The sequence below is a fragment of the Augochlora pura genome, chromosome 2 (genome assembly GCF_028453695.1).
Source record: "Augochlora pura isolate Apur16 chromosome 2, APUR_v2.2.1, whole genome shotgun sequence".
NCBI lineage: Eukaryota > Metazoa > Arthropoda > Insecta > Hymenoptera > Halictidae > Augochlora > Augochlora pura.
The window spans coordinates 6,748,467-6,766,776 of NC_135773.1; the positions used below are offsets into that span (position 1 = coordinate 6,748,467).

General features: G+C 46.6%; 1 protein-coding gene across 1 annotated transcript in view; it reads left to right on the top strand.

The window, feature by feature from the left end:
• Positions 1–380: 380 nt before the first annotated feature.
• Ten-a (Teneurin-a transmembrane protein) overlaps positions 381–18,310 on the top strand; it is a 611,676-nt gene continuing 593,746 nt past the window's right edge. The window contains exon 1 of the mRNA XM_078188214.1: positions 381–615. Coding sequence (XP_078044340.1) covers positions 381–615 — 235 coding nt within the window. The remainder of the gene's footprint in view (positions 616–18,310) is intronic.

The window sequence follows — 18,310 nt, forward strand, 5'->3', positions numbered from 1 at the left end:
TATAACTCTATAGTTATATAGAGTTTTATAGAGCTATATATAGTTATATAGAGCTCATAGAATTTTATATAATCCTTCTAAGTATCAATAGGCTGAAGAAAATATAGTAAAAATTGATCGATAAACTCCATCGATTTTATAGAATTTATAGAGTTATATAGAGTTTTATAGAGTTTCATAGAGTTTCATAGAGTTCTATTTATCGATAGGCTGAAGAAAATATAGTAAAAATTGATCGATAAACTCTATCGATTTTCAAGAATTTATAGATTTATATAGAGTCTATAGAGTTATATAGCGTCCTCCTATTTATCGATAGGCTGAAGAAAATTGACTAAAAATGATATAAAATTCGATTTCTGATTGCAGATGCTTCAGTGATGGAGGGCGAGGGCACGCTAGGCCGCAGCCACGGCAACGGGGGCCGTGGACTGCGCCGTCAACGGTCCCTGGAATGGCGAGACAGGCGCGGTTACGGGCCCAGCGCCCAATCGAGCAGCGACGAAGAGGAGAACTCTCTTCACACCGTTACGGCCGCCGCCGCCTCGTCCGCAGCCAGAGGCGCCCGCAGTCCCGGACAGGTTTTCGCTTCTCTCTTCGCCCAGCAGTACGGAAGTGAGTGATGATATAATTGATGTTTGATACTTTGATCGAGAGCCTGCCGCCTTGCGCTAGACGTGTGCACGGCCCAGAAAAAGTTCGCGCGGACGCCGAGCCAGCGTCGATCCCGCGATGCGGCCACGTCAAAACTCGCGATAGGTTCAATCATGTTTGAGAAACGAATCGGCCTTTGATAGATGTTGCTTAAACCGCATCTGGGCCGGCCTGAATACCCTCCTCTTCGCTGCTAACTTCGCAACTGCCACGGATCGTTCATTCTTGCAGAATTTATTAATTCCGAGTCTATGGAATGCTGAGAATAACTGTTTTAGATGATCTTTTTAAATTTAACCCTTTGCGGAGGAGAGGCCACGATGTTTTGCTTGGCAGGACGAGTGGGAGGCGACAGTCGGTGTTTATGTTAAGACAATTACAAATTAACCCTTCGCAATCGAATGGTGACTCAGAGGCACCACTAAAATGATTCTATTACGTTCGAAAATCATTTTTATAACAATAAAGTTTAGATTTAGAAAATAATTTTCTAAATCTAAAATAAATAATTAAATAATTGTCGAGTAGTGAGACTGTCGCATCGAGTTGCAAGAATTAATTTCGTACGCATAAAAATACACACTTTATTGCATAGAATAGAAATACTATGGGCCAGGAAAATTGCTTCACATTTACAGTTGAAATGACTTCGAGTGCAAAGGGTTAAAATAATTTGTACATAATGCAAATATAATTTATTACAAATTAAATTAATTTGTGTATAAGACAGTCGACGCATCCGAGAAGATCGCAGTTGGTCGAAAAAGTCGTCGACTGTTAAGGGGTTAACCTAAGCGACGTTGATTTCCTTTTATCGACATCGTTGAAGATCCTTCACACTAACCATTTCATATTTTATTAAAACTTGATATATTATCGACCAGTCACGGTATATCCTTATAATGGAAATTCATTCATAATTCCTAAATATTTTGGAATTCAATTGTCGCACGTGGTCTCCGAGCGATCAACTTTCGCGGGATCCGCTTTTCTATCGCATAACCGTACGTGCCGTAGGACGCGGCGCGATACGCGTGTAATTATCGTATAATTCACTCGTCACTAGGCTCCCCCGACAATCATGTATGAAAACATTGACGGGGGCCGAATCGATCGGTAAGCACGGGTCCACCGTATTTATTCTTCTCGCGTGCCAACAAAACCGTACACGGTTCTCGCGTGGGCTCCGGCGATCAATGGGGCATCGGCGATGCTCGAATTAAACTTTCTTCCCACGCGGCCGCATATTTCGTAGGCTTTTAATATGTGCGTGACGCGCGCGCGTCGGAGCTACGTGACTCTTTCCCGCGACGCGCGGGGCGCGCCCGGTTTCGTAGCCCCCCGATTTCCGCGCTAATCCGCCGGCGCGCGCGCGCCCGGAAACACGGCAATTTCGCCGGGCGAAAGACAGGAAATTGTAGATTTAATCAGGATCACCGGGCTGCATCCGAGGTCAAATAATGGTCGCGGGACCGCGGGACAAGCGATATTAAACTATTATTTGCGTAAGTGGCTGTCCAAATAACCCGGGCCACCGGTGATGCAGTTATGCGGCCCCGCGATATTTATACGGCGAGCCGCGAACGAGTTCGCGTGATCGATACACAACGCCGCCGGGGATGGATGATAATCGGTCTGTCGAAAAATAGAGGATATATGCTGGCCGAAAGTCAAGATCAACGGGAGCGAAAATCGCGATTTGCGCGGCGATGTTTTCCACGGTTAATTATGATGGGTTTTATGTGGTATCCTAGGTGGTTGGTGTGTCTCTTGACCCTTTGACCACTTGCGCACTCTAGGAGAGATCCAGCGAATAAATATACAGTCTTTAGTCTATCTTAAGACGTCTGCTAACTATTTTTAATTGCTTTAAATTGCATATACTTTCAATAATAATTGGTAATTTAATGTGAAGCATTAATAAGTACGGTGGAGCTTTATGCCTTTCGTATATATGTATTTACGAACTTGTGACAGCATATATTGTACATGTGGCGCCTTTCCTAGCTAAGGAATTAACTCTCCTCGAACCAAATTTTTACTCAAAAAGACTTCCTTCCATTTTTCAGCATAAATAATGTCGAATTGCGAGCTGCTCAAAATTGAATCTTAATACTCACTGTATTATTTATCATACTTTATTACTATACAGCAACGTAGCTAATCATCTCAAAGAAAAATGAAGGCAGACACTCGAGCAGATACGACATAGCGACAGCAGAAACTCGAAGCTTCAAAACGCGCCACGGTCGATCCTCGCGGCGTTCTTATCGACGGAATTACAACGGCTTAAACGGCGTCGATTCGAGCCGTCGAAGTCGAAGTAGATCGTCCATTGACTTCATTAACCCAGTCGATGAAGAACCCGAACGAGAGCCGCCCTCCCGCGACAGTAATTAATTTAACGATTCGATTCCTAAGCCCTGATTGGATGGTCCTTGGCCCGCGCCATTCTTAAACCCCGCCGAAAACACCGTTTAACGAGCGAGCTAACGAGGAACCCGTTGGCGAGAGGGGGGGAGGGGGGGGAGGGGAGGAGAACCAAAAGCTCCGAATTACAACAAGTTCTCGCAGCTGCGCCGCGAGACAAACGAGGGAACACACTGGCGAACCGAGTTTCGGGATCCGTCGAGCTTGCAAAGCTTTCCGGATAACGATACACACAGAGAGAGAGAGAGAGAGAGAAAGAGAGAGGGAGAGAGGACGCCGCGCTCGCCCAGTTCCGCCCGCGAGCTTTTTTTCTTGTTTCGAGCGGATCTCTCGCTCCGCGGCGCCAATAATAAAGTTCGGGGTGGCTCGTTCATCATATTCCATCAATAGGTCCCAGCGATCTCCGCGCCCATTCAGTCTCGCTTCCCTTAATCTTCCTTCGACTTCCCTCGGCAAACGCGTAGATTAAAGGATTTACGAAATTAGTTTTACCTCCTCGCGTCTTCGTTCGACGAGGACGACGGCGTCGCCTAGGCGGCCGGATATTAAGCCGCGCCACGGTAAAATGATTGCGGGAGGCCTCGCGCGGTAAACAAAGCCTTAAAAATAACATTTCCGCGGGCGCGCAACCGTGTTTGCGAATAATCGGCCGCCTAGTGTCGTTCCGGGATCCTCTCGGCGCGGTTCGGTCGCAGATAGTGCGACGACGCCTTTGAGACGTTTTTGAGATGTCTTTGAGACGTCTTTACTAACCGGTGGTCTGTGAATCGGTAGTTACGATCAGCAATAATTTATGATAAATAATTTAGGTAAAAGTGTACCTATAATGACAGAAAGATCCTCGAATCCTTCTGTATCCTTATGTTACCAATCAAGGCGACTTTTAGCGTCTAAAAGACATCTTATGGACGTTTTATGGACGTATTTAAGCCGCTGATAGAGAATGTAGAAATAGAGATTTCATATAAGAGCGTATTTTAAGAAATAGACTCTTATAAGAAATAACTAAATTTAAATTAAAATAAATTAAACTGACTGAAAGACATCTGGATTTGTAACAAGGGACGTTCCCAGGCTGTTTCTAGGACGTTTTTAGAACGTTTTTAGAATGCTTCTGGGATGTTTATAGAATGTTTTTAGAACGTTTCTAGCACATCCGTAGGACCATCGACACTTCTTAAAGACGTCCTCTATGTCGTTCATCAGACGTCTTAAAAACGTGCCCTATGTCCTCCACCAGACGTCTTGAAGACATCCCCCATACTGTCTACCAAACGTCTCAAAAACATCCCTTATGTCGTCCAACAAACGTCTTAAAATCATCCTCTATGTCCTTCACCAGACGTCTCAAAAACATCACCTATATCCTCCACCAGACATCTTAAATACATCCCCTATGTGGTTCACCAAACATCTTAAAAACATCCCCTAAATCATCCCCTACCAGACGTCTAAAAAATATCCTCGTGATATCTGGACACAAATGCTGGAATCATTCGAGCAATCGCCTTTCGCCAGTCAGTACGACAGTTGGCAGACAAGGGAAATCAAAAAGAGAATCGTCGAGCATCGGACATCGAGGATACCAGGCTGGTCCTAATAAATGTGCCGCGTAGGAGTCCGGGACGCAACGATAATCGATCAATGCCCGGCGGAGGCTTCCTGCTGGAAGGAAGAGGAGCCTCCAGACGGCCATCGGCGAGAGTCTCTGGACCTTAACCCGGTGCATCGTCTCTTTCGATACACTCGAAGTGCGGTTACGTGACACTGTGCCGCAGCGAATCGACTCTGGTCGAATCGAGTTGAGCCGAGCCGAGTGGAGAGAGAGAGAAAGGGATAGAGAGAGAAAGGTAGCGATGGAGTGAGAAAGAGAGAGAGAGAGGTAGCAATAGAGAGAGAGAGGTAGCAATAGAGAGAGAGAAAGAAAGAGATAGAGAGAACGATAGCTAGCGAAAGAGAGAGAGAACGATAGCTAGCGAGAGAGAGAGAGAGAGAGAGAGAGAGAGAGAGAGAGGCAGAAAGAGGGAAAGAGCGATAGATAGCGCTAGAGAGACAGAAATAGAGGGAGATGGGGGAAAAGGATGGGACGTCGGAGGAAATGGGAGAATAGGGATGAAAATGGGGAACGGCGATGTGGGGTCGAGGGTGAGCCGGGGCGGATCCAGGCCTGGAGGGAGCGGTAATCGGCAGCAAGTGAATTGGAACAAATGCAGACAGACGTGAGGTGGGCTCTGTGCTGGCTCGCTTGATACCGCAACCAAGAAATATAGTATAAACCGAGAGCACCGGTATTAATTGAGTTCGACCCCGCTTCCCTTCCTCCTCCGCCACCGCCCCCCCCCCCCCCCCCTCTTCCCTGGCGCCCGTCATTTTCCTCTCGTCGATTTTGTCCGGCTTCGAGACGTATCGATGAAAAGTTCCACGGCAGCGGGAGAAGCCGTCGTGAAACCGTGGGGGCCGCGAAACGACGTTTCACGGACAGGTGTAAGAAGCTGTGTAGTGCCTCTTGCTTTTAACCAGCGAAGTGCTTCGCCGGGAAACACCATTCATCCGGTATTGTTTCATGCGCCGTGAAAGAACTTTTCTCGGCACGGAATCCTTTAATTCCTCGAACGATGCCATTCTCTCTCTCTCTCTCTCTCTCTCACTTTCTCTTTATCGCTCCGTTTCTCTTTCTTTCTCGCTCCGGTTGGTTATAGTTCCGATACATTCGCGTGTATATTTTCTAACGATCCTTTCACCTGTTGCGTTAGACAATAATTTCAGGTAAATAGTTTATCGGTTAAGAGTTACTGTTGTTCGACGATCCTTTGTGGTAGCTGATACATCTGTTAACACTTTAACTTAACTTAGGATCAGAAATTAAATTCTGACCATCTGCTATTAACCCTTTGCCCTCGAGTAGTGGACTCTGAGGCACCGCTCAAATTTTTGTATCTCGATCTAAAATAATATTTGTACCAATAAAGTTTGGACTTAAAAAATTGTTATGAATGGAGTTGTTAGTATGAATCGCAAGAATCAATTATGTATGCATCAAATGCGCTTTATAATATAAAATGGGCGTACTAAGGAGTCGAAGGGAATATGAAAACTGGGAGAGGCGGAAGAACAAGCAGCCGCGCGAAACAATAGCGAAGGCATGGTAACAAGCATCTGTCCTACTAGAGGTCGCGCAAATAAATAAACAAATAACCGGGAGCCGATTACAGGATCGAAACGACCGCGGTCGGTTTTCGCAGGAAAAAAGGTGGTGGCACGCATCCTCGTGCAGCCAGCCAATTTTCCGATTCGCTCGACGGTGCATCGGGTGTCCCTCCCCCCGGCACCGGCACCGTAGCCCAGCACCAGGCCGGCAACGCATCGCCAATCGATACGTCTCGCACGGAACGTTTCTAGCCTAGGTTGTACGGGTGTTGTGTTGCACAATTACCAGTCAGCAGACTCGTCCGGGCCGCCTTAAAATCGCGCGGTTAATTAACCCCCTCTCAGCCACCCCCCCTTCCCTCTCGCTCTTCGCAGTGGCGGCGTGTCTGGCGGCGCGGGTGCCGGCGATAATTGATGAGAGAGCGGCGCGGATGGATCGGGGCCCGCGCCAGCGATCGATTCGCGAGCGTAACGAAGCGCCGTAGAATCCGCTCGATAAGAGCCGGTTCCATTCAGCACACGGCTCCTTTCTGTTGGCTCTTTCACGGTCGGCTCGCACACGGTGTCCAGCTCTCCTCCGCCCCCGCCGCCGCGGATTATGTTGCGTTAATGGCGACGTCGATTCAGAGGCTCTCCACGACCGACCGAGCTCCGGCTACACCCGGCTGAAAAATAATCCGGCTGCCTCTCCTTCCTACGTGTTATTAGGTGGTATCGCCGTTACCGTTCTTAGCGGGCTCTTGCGAGTGCCGGATCCCGTTACCTTCGATTGGCGGACCTGTTACCGGGGAAGCCCGAGATCTGCAGCGTCAAACGCGCTGCTACGCGGTTCAGCCGTCAACCGTACGAATACCTTTTACGATGCTCATTCACTGGACGGAGGTGCTTCGGTCACCTGGATAGGGAGCAGTGGGTCTTGTAGCGCCGGTTTTAGACTGTGGATGTATGGTGGGCGAAGGTAGAGGGAATCTGCATCGTGGGGACAAGTTTTGTACAGCTATTGGGGCCATCGAAGTGTTGTTTCGTTTTTCAGTAACATGTCTCTTCATTGACCCCTTAATGCACAGTTTTTTTTTGACGGAAAAATCCGTCGTTCGGCTCCGCGAATTTTTATATGGATGACGGAAAAATCCTTCGTTCGGCTCCGCGAGTTTCCACGCGGATAACGGATATATCCGTCGTTCGTAGCGAAAGGATTAATCCCGAGCACTGCGTTAAAATGAGCCGTGTTTGGTTCGGGCGGAGGGTTAATGACACGTTGTCAGGGTCGCGGAGGCTCGGGGCGGATCGTTCGCGCCTGGATGTAGATGGCGTCTCTTAATCTCCGTCCGCACAGTCATCAATATATTGACGTCCAGCCCGAGGAAGGGGGGCGAGGGTGTGGAGAGGGGTGGCGGTCCTGCGGTATCCTGTCTCCAGGACCGTCGTTCACCTCGGACATTACAATGTCAGCTCATTACGCCGGGAACGGTTTGCCGCGTCACGCACCGGCTGCCTCTCCGTATGGAAAATATTGACCCCCGCGCGGCGCGCCGATAACGCGACCCGATAATCTATAGCTTCCCGCGGCATTGTAAGTGTTGATTTTCCGCGCGCGCCGCCGCCGCCGCCGCCGCCGCACCGCGTAGGCACCCGCGCCGACTATTAATTTCGCGCGGCCAGATAGCGCTACAATAGCCGGTCGCGCGCGTCCAACTTCGCGCGTTAATTACCCTGCCTCCACGCACACATCGTTCTAACGCTGCCGAATTTCACGCGACCCTTCACGAACTGGTTTTTGACAGACCTGTACGCGAAACACTTGCGAAACTTGCAGTACTATTAAATTGTAGTTGTTGCAATTATTGTAAATTTTTTTGGTGTGTGGAGAGCGGTTTTTCATGATTAGGGTAAGGGTTTTATGCGTTTATGACAGAGGTAGATAGTAAAAATATTTTTTGCTGTTGATATATTGAGATTATTAAGGGATGAAATATATTTGAAGCAACCCTTGTTTTCTGAAATTAATATCATTAATATCGGGTATTTTTCATTTTTTAAGACCTGTTCCAATAAGCACTGGACGTCTCAAAAACATTCTATTTAAGGAGTCTTAGGATCTTTTTAGGAATTAAAACGACCCAATAATTGTCTTAAAAACGTCCATAAGATATCGTTTAAACGTCTACAATTATAACAGTAATTTTAATGCCGTTGCATCGAAGTAGAAATTCCAGAAATATTATAATTTCTCTCGGAAATTTTTCGAATCTGGCGACAAAAAGAATAGAATTCAGAAGATTTCGCGAAATAATGAAGGACGACCTTCCACCTCTCCGATTCTCTCTTCTCCATTTTCGAGAGGCAGAAATACTCGAGCGGCCGCGAACCAAGACAGTCGTCGTCGTCGTCGAACTCGAGATTTCCATCCAGACGTCGGCCGACGGGAGTATTTTCGACTTGCGACGCGCCCACGGTGCCGGCGCGCGTTCCTTTCCGGACGCGTTGTCGGGAGGGAAAAAGCCGATGTTAAGCCGAGAATAAATTTTTAATGGGCCGTCGGAGCTTCCGGCTTTATGAAATACTGCCGCGATACATGCGAATGATCGAGACGAAGAAATTAAACCCGCCCCTCCGTTGGCCGGCATTTTTTTCGTAACCTGGCGATAACGAAACTGCTCCCGTCGACCATATCGATCCGAGGAGATCCGAGGAGATCCCGAGTGCTCAGAAAAATGTTCAACATTCCGCGGATACGATGTATCTCGGGATTCTTCGAATTTCATCGCCACTGATTTACTGTACCTCGTGGAATAGGCCGAGGATTTTTACGCGGTCGCGGAGTTTGGAAAAAAGTTGGAATATCCGGATGCGATTAGGGTGAGAAAGATTAACGATACATGCTTATGGGAGGGTTGGAAAATGTAAGCGGTGTTTTATGTCCGATTAAAAATGCGCTACAATTTTTCTATTCTACAAAAACGAATGAAATATAACCCTACAATCTTCGTTCAACTATTCGCGTCTAAATTAGCCTAATTAAAACACGAGATTCCCAGCGTCGAATCTGCAGTTTCGGAGAATCGTCGAAAACGCGGCGGAAGCCCTTGCGGGGGCCTACGTCTCTGTCTCCTAAAAATTGTAAGAAGCCATAAATGCGGAAGGAAGGTCCGCCGATGAAAAGCGATTCCTCCGTCCCGTGGACAGCGTAATCCGAGGATGTAATAGAATAAAACATTCCTGAAATAATTCAGCATCGCCGGCCGCCTAACCGGGATAATTGTGTAACGCACCGAATGCGGAAGTTCCGGGGGAGCCGTTGCAGTTTCCGTAGCTCGCAGGAGATACTTAATGGAGTCCTAACTCAAGATTAAAGTAAACGACGTATGTGGGAGCCGGCGGACGGTAACGTACGGGATTAGGTGACTAAAGTTCGTGCGCGGAGGGACGTCTGGGGAAAACCGGCAGTCATTAGAAGGTAATACGAAAGTTTCGTCCCGCGCTGCCGGAAAAAGAAACGCGCGGCTGCGGCGCTTTTATTCTTGCGGCGGGGATGGCGCGGGCCTATCCTGCTCTCTGTTTCTCTCTTTGTCTTTTTTAAGGCTCTCTTGAAATTCTTTTTCTCTGCGTTGCAGTGTTTCTTGAGCCACAGTCAAGTGTTTTTCTTTCCTACCTTCTCTCTCTCTCTCTTTCTCTCTCCCTCCTCCTTTCTCTCCAAGGACTCTATTTTCAAGTCTTTCAATCTCTCTCCAACTCTCCCAGGTTGCTATTTCTCTCCTACTCTCTCCCAATTACTTTTCAAGCTTCGACTCTTTATCACTCTCATTCACTGACTCACTCTTTTTCAATTCTCTCTCAAGTTTCTATCTCACTCAAAAGAGGATCTCAAACCTCTATCTTTCTCTCAAAACGCTCTCAAGGCTCTATCTTACTCTCAAGTCGCTCTCGAGTCTCTGTCTCCCTCTCAAGATGCTCCAAAGTCGCTCTCAAGTCTCTATCTCTCTTTAAAATTGCTCTAACGTCTCTATTTCTCGCTCAAGTCGCTCTGAAATCTCTATCTTCCTCTCTAGTCGCTCTAAAGTCTCTATCTCTTTCTCAAGTTGCTCTACAGTCGCTCTGAAGTCTCTAATTCTCTCTTAAACCACTCTCAAGTCTCTATCTCCCTCCCAAGACGCTCTCAAGTCCCTATATCTCTCTGAAGTCGCTCTAAAGTCTCTATCTTTCTCTCAAGTCGCTTTCAAGTCTCTATTTCTCTCTGAAGACGCTCTTAAATCGCTCCCAAGTCTCCTTCCACCACTCTCCCTCTCTCAAGCCTACCCAAAATATTTTTTCCTCAAGCTTCTCTCTCTCCCTCTCTCAATTTTTGCTAAAATCTCTTTTTCTCAAGCTTCTCTCTCTCTCTCAAGTCACTTTAAAGTCCACCTCTCTCCCCCTCCCGACTCCGGCGCTCCGAGGAGGCCTGAATAATTTAAGCACGTCTGATCGGCCGATCGAAATCCACGTGTCTGGGAATCGCTTTGAACGTCAAATTACAGGTAGCCTCTCCGCGGCCGATCTCTTGAATAATTGTGTTACAGACGGTCGATCCGTTTAAATCATTCTATCGGCGCGGCGGGCGAACGGTTCATTAAAATTGCGCCGGGATCGAATTTCTGTCGAACCGTTGCCCGGACAGACGCTGCCACGCCGCTGGATCGCGCGCGCGCTTTCCCGTGCCGGCCATCTTCGAGCAAGAAAACTCGGATAAATCTTATCGGCCCCCGTGTCCTGTCTTTCCCAGCGCAATGACAAGGCGTGGCCGGTAAATTTCCCGCGATCTTTCGCAGGGCCGGACCCTCTTTTATCTTCCCCCTCGGACGATCTTTCTCGGATATTCTGGATTGCGGTGATCGCGACCGGCGATACGCGCGGATGATCGCTCGGAACCGCGGCGGGCCGTGAAATTATTTCTCGTATTGAGAATCGGGGAGTCGCGACCAACGCGTTGCGAATTTTCGGAGAATATTGCAATTTGTAATTGGAATTTTTTACGGCTCTGTAATCGGCAGACGATTTTTATAAATTTTTAAGAGAGTATATGACGCGCTCTTTTGAGACCGAAAGGGGTAATGTGGATCTACATTTTCTATATAAAACTCTGCACGATGTGACTAATAAATATAATGAGCAATAATATTTATTTCCCTTATTAATTTTAATAATCCAACTTATTGTGGATCAAAGGTCCTGTTCTTTTGAAACTTGCAGTACTCGTCAAGATTTGTATAAATCTCGAATTTATGTATTAATATTTGAATACTAGTATCTATAAATATACTAAATAATAATCTCTGAGTCGTTTAGAATCGTTTAATCGCTTAATTTCGAAAGAAATAAAGCGCAATGGGTGCATCGACCAAAGACAGAAGCGTCCGCATCCGTGCAACGCGACGCTACGGAATAAAAAACTTCGTAGCGAGCACCGTGAACGCCGGGAGCGAGCCACCCTTTCGACGTCCCGCCGACAGCAACGGAACCCGGGAGAACCTCTCGAGAAAGGAATCGGCAGACAATCGAAGAATTAATTTCCACAGACATTCAATACGAAATTCTGACGAATGAGTTATTCGAGACTTTTACCGTGCAGATTGCCCTCTCCTCCCTCCTACTTCCCTCCTCTCCTCCGTACTGGTAACAGTAGTCCAACCCCTTAACGAATCCAGGCGTAACATCGGAGAAGCATCGGCTATCACAGAAAGTCTCGGGTTGAAATCGAAACCCGGCTGCCCTCGAACAATATATATATAGTACATGAAGTACAAGCAATCTCTTTCGTTCGGAAGTCGGGGAAGAATGCGCGCTTCGGAGCGATTCAAACGAACAGAGGAATTACTCAATCGATTGCCAGACACACACACACACACACAAACACAGACACACAGATAGACAGAGACGCGTGGGATCCGGCTGATAGGATCGAAACTTGCCGCGAAGTCGACTCGATAAACTACGTTCGCGAACACTTTGCGAACACTTCTCAAAGGTGAACAAATCCGCGGCGATTTTATAAGGGGAAACTTTCCGCCCCGAAGTATTTTAATAAGTCGGACGGCGAATAAATTGCCGGCTTCGATCGGCTCTATCGTTAACGCGGCGCGCGACGAGCTCTGTTTTCACGCGATTCTTCGGTTTGGTCGATTGATACGTTATGTGTTAGATTGTGAAATTATGTGTACCAATTATTCGTATTTGTATATAGTAAATGTTAATTATATTTATTAAATGTGAAACTGATATATTGTAGGTGTTTATTAATTTTTATAGATATGAGATATGAGAATGAAAGGAAAAAATTAATTACATTATTATTATACTGTTATATTACTGTCTTATTATGCTATCATATCGTATTATTAAATTATTATTTATTATGTCATATGGATATCTTTTCAGTGCGTTAAATAAACGCGTATTTGCTGGATGCAACTGGCGTGGAACAGGTTAATAGATTTTTAAATTGATAAATCACGCAACTGGAAAATTATAAAAAATTGCTTAATCGCAAAGATAGCTATTATTACAAGAAATAATTGATTAACAGAAATAATTATATTACAATGCAGCAAAAACTTTTCTCAACACCATGAAACACAACTTCGAAAACCAAAAGAGGTTTTTCCTCAACAATTTTTCCATGCTTTAAAATTAAAAATAGAACCCACAGGTGAATAATACTTTTTACTATATTCTCTGAACTCTAAATCTCTAAAATCAAATTCCAATATTAAATCCCTATATATATTTCTAAATTAATTTTTTACATTTCCACGACAAGAGATCACCGACGAGGCCAAACCACGTAGAAAACAGATAACAAACGCGATCTCCCCCGTTTCTTCTTTTTCCCCGATAGATTCGCAAACGAGCAGCGCGTCGGTTTGAAATTCGTCTATCTGACGGTCCGTCCGCAGCGTTATCGCGGCACGGCCCGGCTTTTCATAAGTCGCATAGCTAAATCCTGGTAGCCGCGCTCTCGCAGAGACGGCCGCGTCGTAGCTCCGATATTAACGGCGGACATTATCCAGCGACACAGACGTTTTATTTCCACTTGACCACCGATATATCCTGCGGAAACTGCCTGCAACTGCCAGCGCTTCGTAAGCGCCCCCACGCCCCCCCCCCCCCCGCGCGGCCGTTGTTTCGGGCAATAACAATCGGCTCCGTTCTCCGTCGCGCGATCGCATGAAATCTCACGGCCAGTTCGTTTCCTCGTCTTTTCCGCCGGAAACCGCCCCGTAACGATGTCCGCGGGGAATGCTGAATCTCAATGTCCTTCCGTGTTATAAATTCGACGTCTGCGAAGGCAGAAGGGGTACGCTATAAGGTGTGTATACATGTATGATAGAGTACGGACGATGCAGCGTCGTGCCGAGACGATGGAATTAAATTAGACGATCGAAACATGGGCGTGAAGATAATAGAATCATCGCGTTTGCTATGTGGGAGTATAATAGCTATTTAATTGTATTTAATTGTATTTAATAGTATTTAATCGTATTTAAGCGTATTTAATCGTAATTAATCGTATTTAATCATATTTAATCGTATTTAATTCTTGCTTCCTTTATTTAAATTGCTCTATTTTGAATTTAAAGAATCTAATAGCTATTTAATTGTATTTAATTGTATTTAATAGTATTTAATCATAATTAATTATATTTAATCGTATCTAATTCTTCCTTTACTTATTTAAATTACTCTATTTTGAATTGAAGGAAATATAAATCGAAGCAGAGCCTGGCAAATACACCTAAGTAATTAGTCAACTTTAATAAATGTTAAAAGAAGTAACAGTCAAACGACTGTCCCTTAACCCTTTGCTCTCGAAGCCATTTTAACTTTAAATATAAGATCATTTTCCTGGCTCGTAATATTTCTATTCTATGTAACAGAATGTATGTAACTTTCACGCGTACGAAATTAATTATTGCGACTCACAACAACAACTTCCCTACTCAACAATTTTAAAAATTTAAACTTTATTATTATGAAAATTATTTTGGCACATAATAGAATAATTTTAGCGGTCGAAAGGTTCAAATAAAATAGAACCCTAAAAGAGCGTAAAAAATTGAAAAATAATTCGTTGCGCAAAGGGTTAACGTAGAATTTGACGGGAGCCAGGACGCAGTATCCGGCAAGTTGTCCCGCGAAAGGGAGATCCGGACGGGTCTCCCGGAGATTTTCAAGGAATCCGGGCAACAAAGACTGGCGCCGAGGCTGTGCTCGACACCAATTTGCGATGTAACGTTGCAAATAGTTGGCGGTATGCGGGACCGGCTCAAAGGGGGCCGGCTCGGTAATATTCGCATGACGTAGATAGCGGATGAACGGAGCCGCGCGCGCACACACAGGGTTAGGCCTACATAACCATAAGCGGCTGGGGAACACGAGGTAGCACGCGCGCGCACGCTCTACATCGCGCAGCAGGCGCTACCGCAACACGGTCCGGCACATTGTGCCAGTACATATGTACAGCCGGGTGTACACCTCGCCAATAAATTTTCCTGCAAATCCTTGCCGCGGTTCCTTACACGCTGCCTGCGATCGAACGATACCCGTTCGTCATTTAACCCCCTCCCTTCCCTCTCTCGGACGCCGGATACTGGGTCACCGGACAATCTACGCCCGACCATTCCGTCGCTCGTCGATTATGCTCCCGGGAGTAGATTAGGAAGGTGTACCGGGCATTATGTACGACGCCCGAGATCGTACGCTAATTATATTGTATATCAGCTTGCCACCCTAAATTCGCGGACCATCCTAGGCGCAGGCTGTGTAGATTGTTTTACGGGGAATCCGAAATATTGAGGTGCCTCCGGGGAACTTGAAAGTCGACGTCGGAGTGGAGGAGGTTTAACCGTGGACGGTCGCCTTTTAGGTTTCAGTGTAAGTGGGATTGCGGCTGATTTAAAATTCAATTTTAATATTTTATTATTTTATTAGTCTGTAAATTGGTTTTTTACTTAGATCGACAAATAGAATAATAGACTAACGTATATTATTCAACGAATTGTTTTAGAGATTGGAAAGAGAAACTAAAATTGTTGAAAGAGATAGATATGTGTGCTCCAAGTAGTATAAGCGCGCAATGGGTCAGACACATCAGACAATTAATAATCACTATTTTTCTAAAATACTACGAGACAAAAATATTATTTCAGCTTTATTTCGTCGACTCTATATTCTGGTTAATTGAAGCTTTAAAAATCAATATATTACATTTATTTATCAATTATTGTCAATGTAACTATGATGCAGACTTATTATGGATCTATTCTTTTGGTGAAAATTATTTCTCAGATTCTAACTTGTCGTAAAATATTTATTTAACGCATTGACTAGCTATTTATGCGTGTACCACCAATGGTACCCATGGAATGTGTTAAAATGACTTGGAGTGCAAAGGCTTAAAAAATGTCGCGAGGTAACCGACAACCCCGTGGCATCGTTCCATGCTTAAAAACCCTATAAAGATCGCCGTCGTCTCGTCCAGCGTCCGAAAAGCTGCCGAAACGAGTTCGTCTGCTCAAAGGAGCCGGCAGACACCGCCATGGGAACACTTCTACCCGGTGATCCATTAGATCGTCGCGGTAATGGGTTGCACGGTATTAAATCCGGTTCGACGGCGGAACAAAGTTAGCGTCGCGGCGGTGCGTCGTGTCCCGTCTCGGTCGACGCGAGCACGGCGCGCCCGCCTTGAATTCGATCCGGTGGTACCCGTCGGCGGCCGCAGATGATGGCAAACTGTTAATAGGAGGCAAGTTTTAAATGCGTGTAACGTAATAACGCGTGCATTAGGCGACTACTATGGCGTCGGGCGGCGGGCGTCTGCGGCGGCGACAACGATAGCGGACCCATTCTCCGTAAGGGGTAGTTTGCCTGACAACTCGATTATACGATACCGGTCGGCTGAGTGGCAAGTGGTGATATATGGCGCGCATATACACGCCGCCCTCTGTCCCTCAAGCCCCCGGACCCCCTCGCCGCCGCCGCTGCCTCTCGTCGCCGGCCCCCGGAGTCACTTAAAATAATGAGAAACCCGGTGTATCGGGTGGCACGCTTGTTTTCACTTTTCTATTTTGTTTCGCCCGCCCTTATTGATGCCGCCCGGATATCGACGCCTTCCGCACCCTCTCCTCTCTTTCGCTCTCTTCCTCCGTCCGACCCCCCCCCCTCTCTAACTATCTTCCTTTTTCTCTCTCTTTCGCCCCGGCGATGCTCTCCTCGCCAATCAGTCTCTCGAGTCATCTAGCCAGCGCCAAGTAATTACGCCGCCGACGCCGTCGCCGCCGTCGCTTTTTAATCTTAATAAAAGAACCGACGACAGAACCACGGTCGAGACTTCGTTCCAGGTACTAGAAGCCGGTAACGAATTCACGCCCGTGGACCGTGTAATAGCCGCGCCGCTCTCACCGGCCACGGGCGGTTCCTGGCCGACCGAATTTGACGAAGAAATTGGGATTCGAAAGTGGAGTTTAACTGGACGCCCGAGTTCGAGGCTAAACTGTCCTTTCGCCCCCCTTCATCTCTATCTTTGTCTCTCTCTCTCTCTCTCTCTCTCTCTTTCTGTCTTCCTCTCACTCTTTCTCTCTTTCTCTCACTCTTTCTCTCCTTCTCTCTCTCTCTCTTTCTCTCACTCTTTCTCTCCTTCTCTCTCTCTCTCTCTCTCTCTCTCTCTCTCTCTCTTCTCGACACTGTCCGACCTCAATCTCGTTTTTGCGAGCTGCAATTACGAATTTTTCGAGGCGACTACTATGCCCGGTTTTTACAGCGCCACAAGGAACGCCCGGACTCTCTTTTTTTTTCCTTTTCCGTCCCATCAAATTGGCGAATGCCCAAATATCGGGGCTCGTTACCGTCCCAACAATTTCGCCCGACGATTCTTTCGAAATTCTGTTTACCGGGGGCCGGCCGGTTGACTCGCAACATTCGTTAGCGGACGACCGGCTCGAGTGACCGACGCGCTGAATTTATTAATAATTGGCCGGCGGGTTCGAAGTTCAGTGCTGAAACTGCGGAGGAAACCTGTTGGAAATGGGGCCTGAATATGTTGGGCCCCGTAACGTTGCGATGCGTGGCTTTAGATAAAATCGAGGCGAGCGATTGTCTTCGGTTTGTGGACGAGGCGTTTCTTTCTTCTCTTTGCGTTCGTCTCCGTGCGAAGACGTCTCGCGTGTGCGCTCCGCGTATTAATTACGCGAAGTAAATAGTTCAGAGCCTTTTTTCTCTTTACTTCATCGATGAAATTAACAAAGTTAGAATGATCCGATTTAGATCAAACATGCGCCACTTAGTTCGGGAACTTTTGTCCATTTCGAAGGGAATTTCATAATTCCGCGATCGAATTCCATTCCTCAATGGAACTGTTTGTAACGCGAGACCGTTCCGAAATTTTCTGGCGGCGAACCTCTGCTTAAAATCTCAACGAAACCGGTTAATCGCATTCTTGATACGAATGTTTACGAGAGTCTGCGGCAGCTCTTGTTTCCAGCAGACAATCGAGAAGACGCGGATAATAGCACGAAGTTGAGGATTCGAGCGTTATCGACGCCAAAAAGCCCGATATCTCTCGAATCGCGGCGCAGTTTCCAATGGCCACCGTCGTAAGTGGCACACAATTATCGAAACTATTCGCCCGTCGGACACCAGGGAATTATCGATTCCCGTCGAGTTCTCTCGCACGACCGGAATAACCCAGTCACAAAGTTTAGACGCGGCTTTGCTCCACATCGCTTCGATTGGCCGCGGTACCAAGATGACGCGAGAACGAGAAAGCGAGCGAGTGAGAGAGATAGATCAATAGACAGAGAGATAGGTAGATAGATAGACAGAGAGATAGACAGATAGATAGAGATAGAAAGAGATAGATAGATAGATAGAGATAGAAAGAGAGAGAGAGAGAGGGGGGAGGATGAAAAGGCTACCCGCGAATCCCGATCGAGGTTGTTATTTCGGTCGATCGGTTCTTGGCCGCGGGTCCTCGAGAGTCCCTTTGCCGGGCGACAAAGCAACAGGCATCGGCAGTCGGCGCAAGAACGAAATTACTGGCCGCACGCAA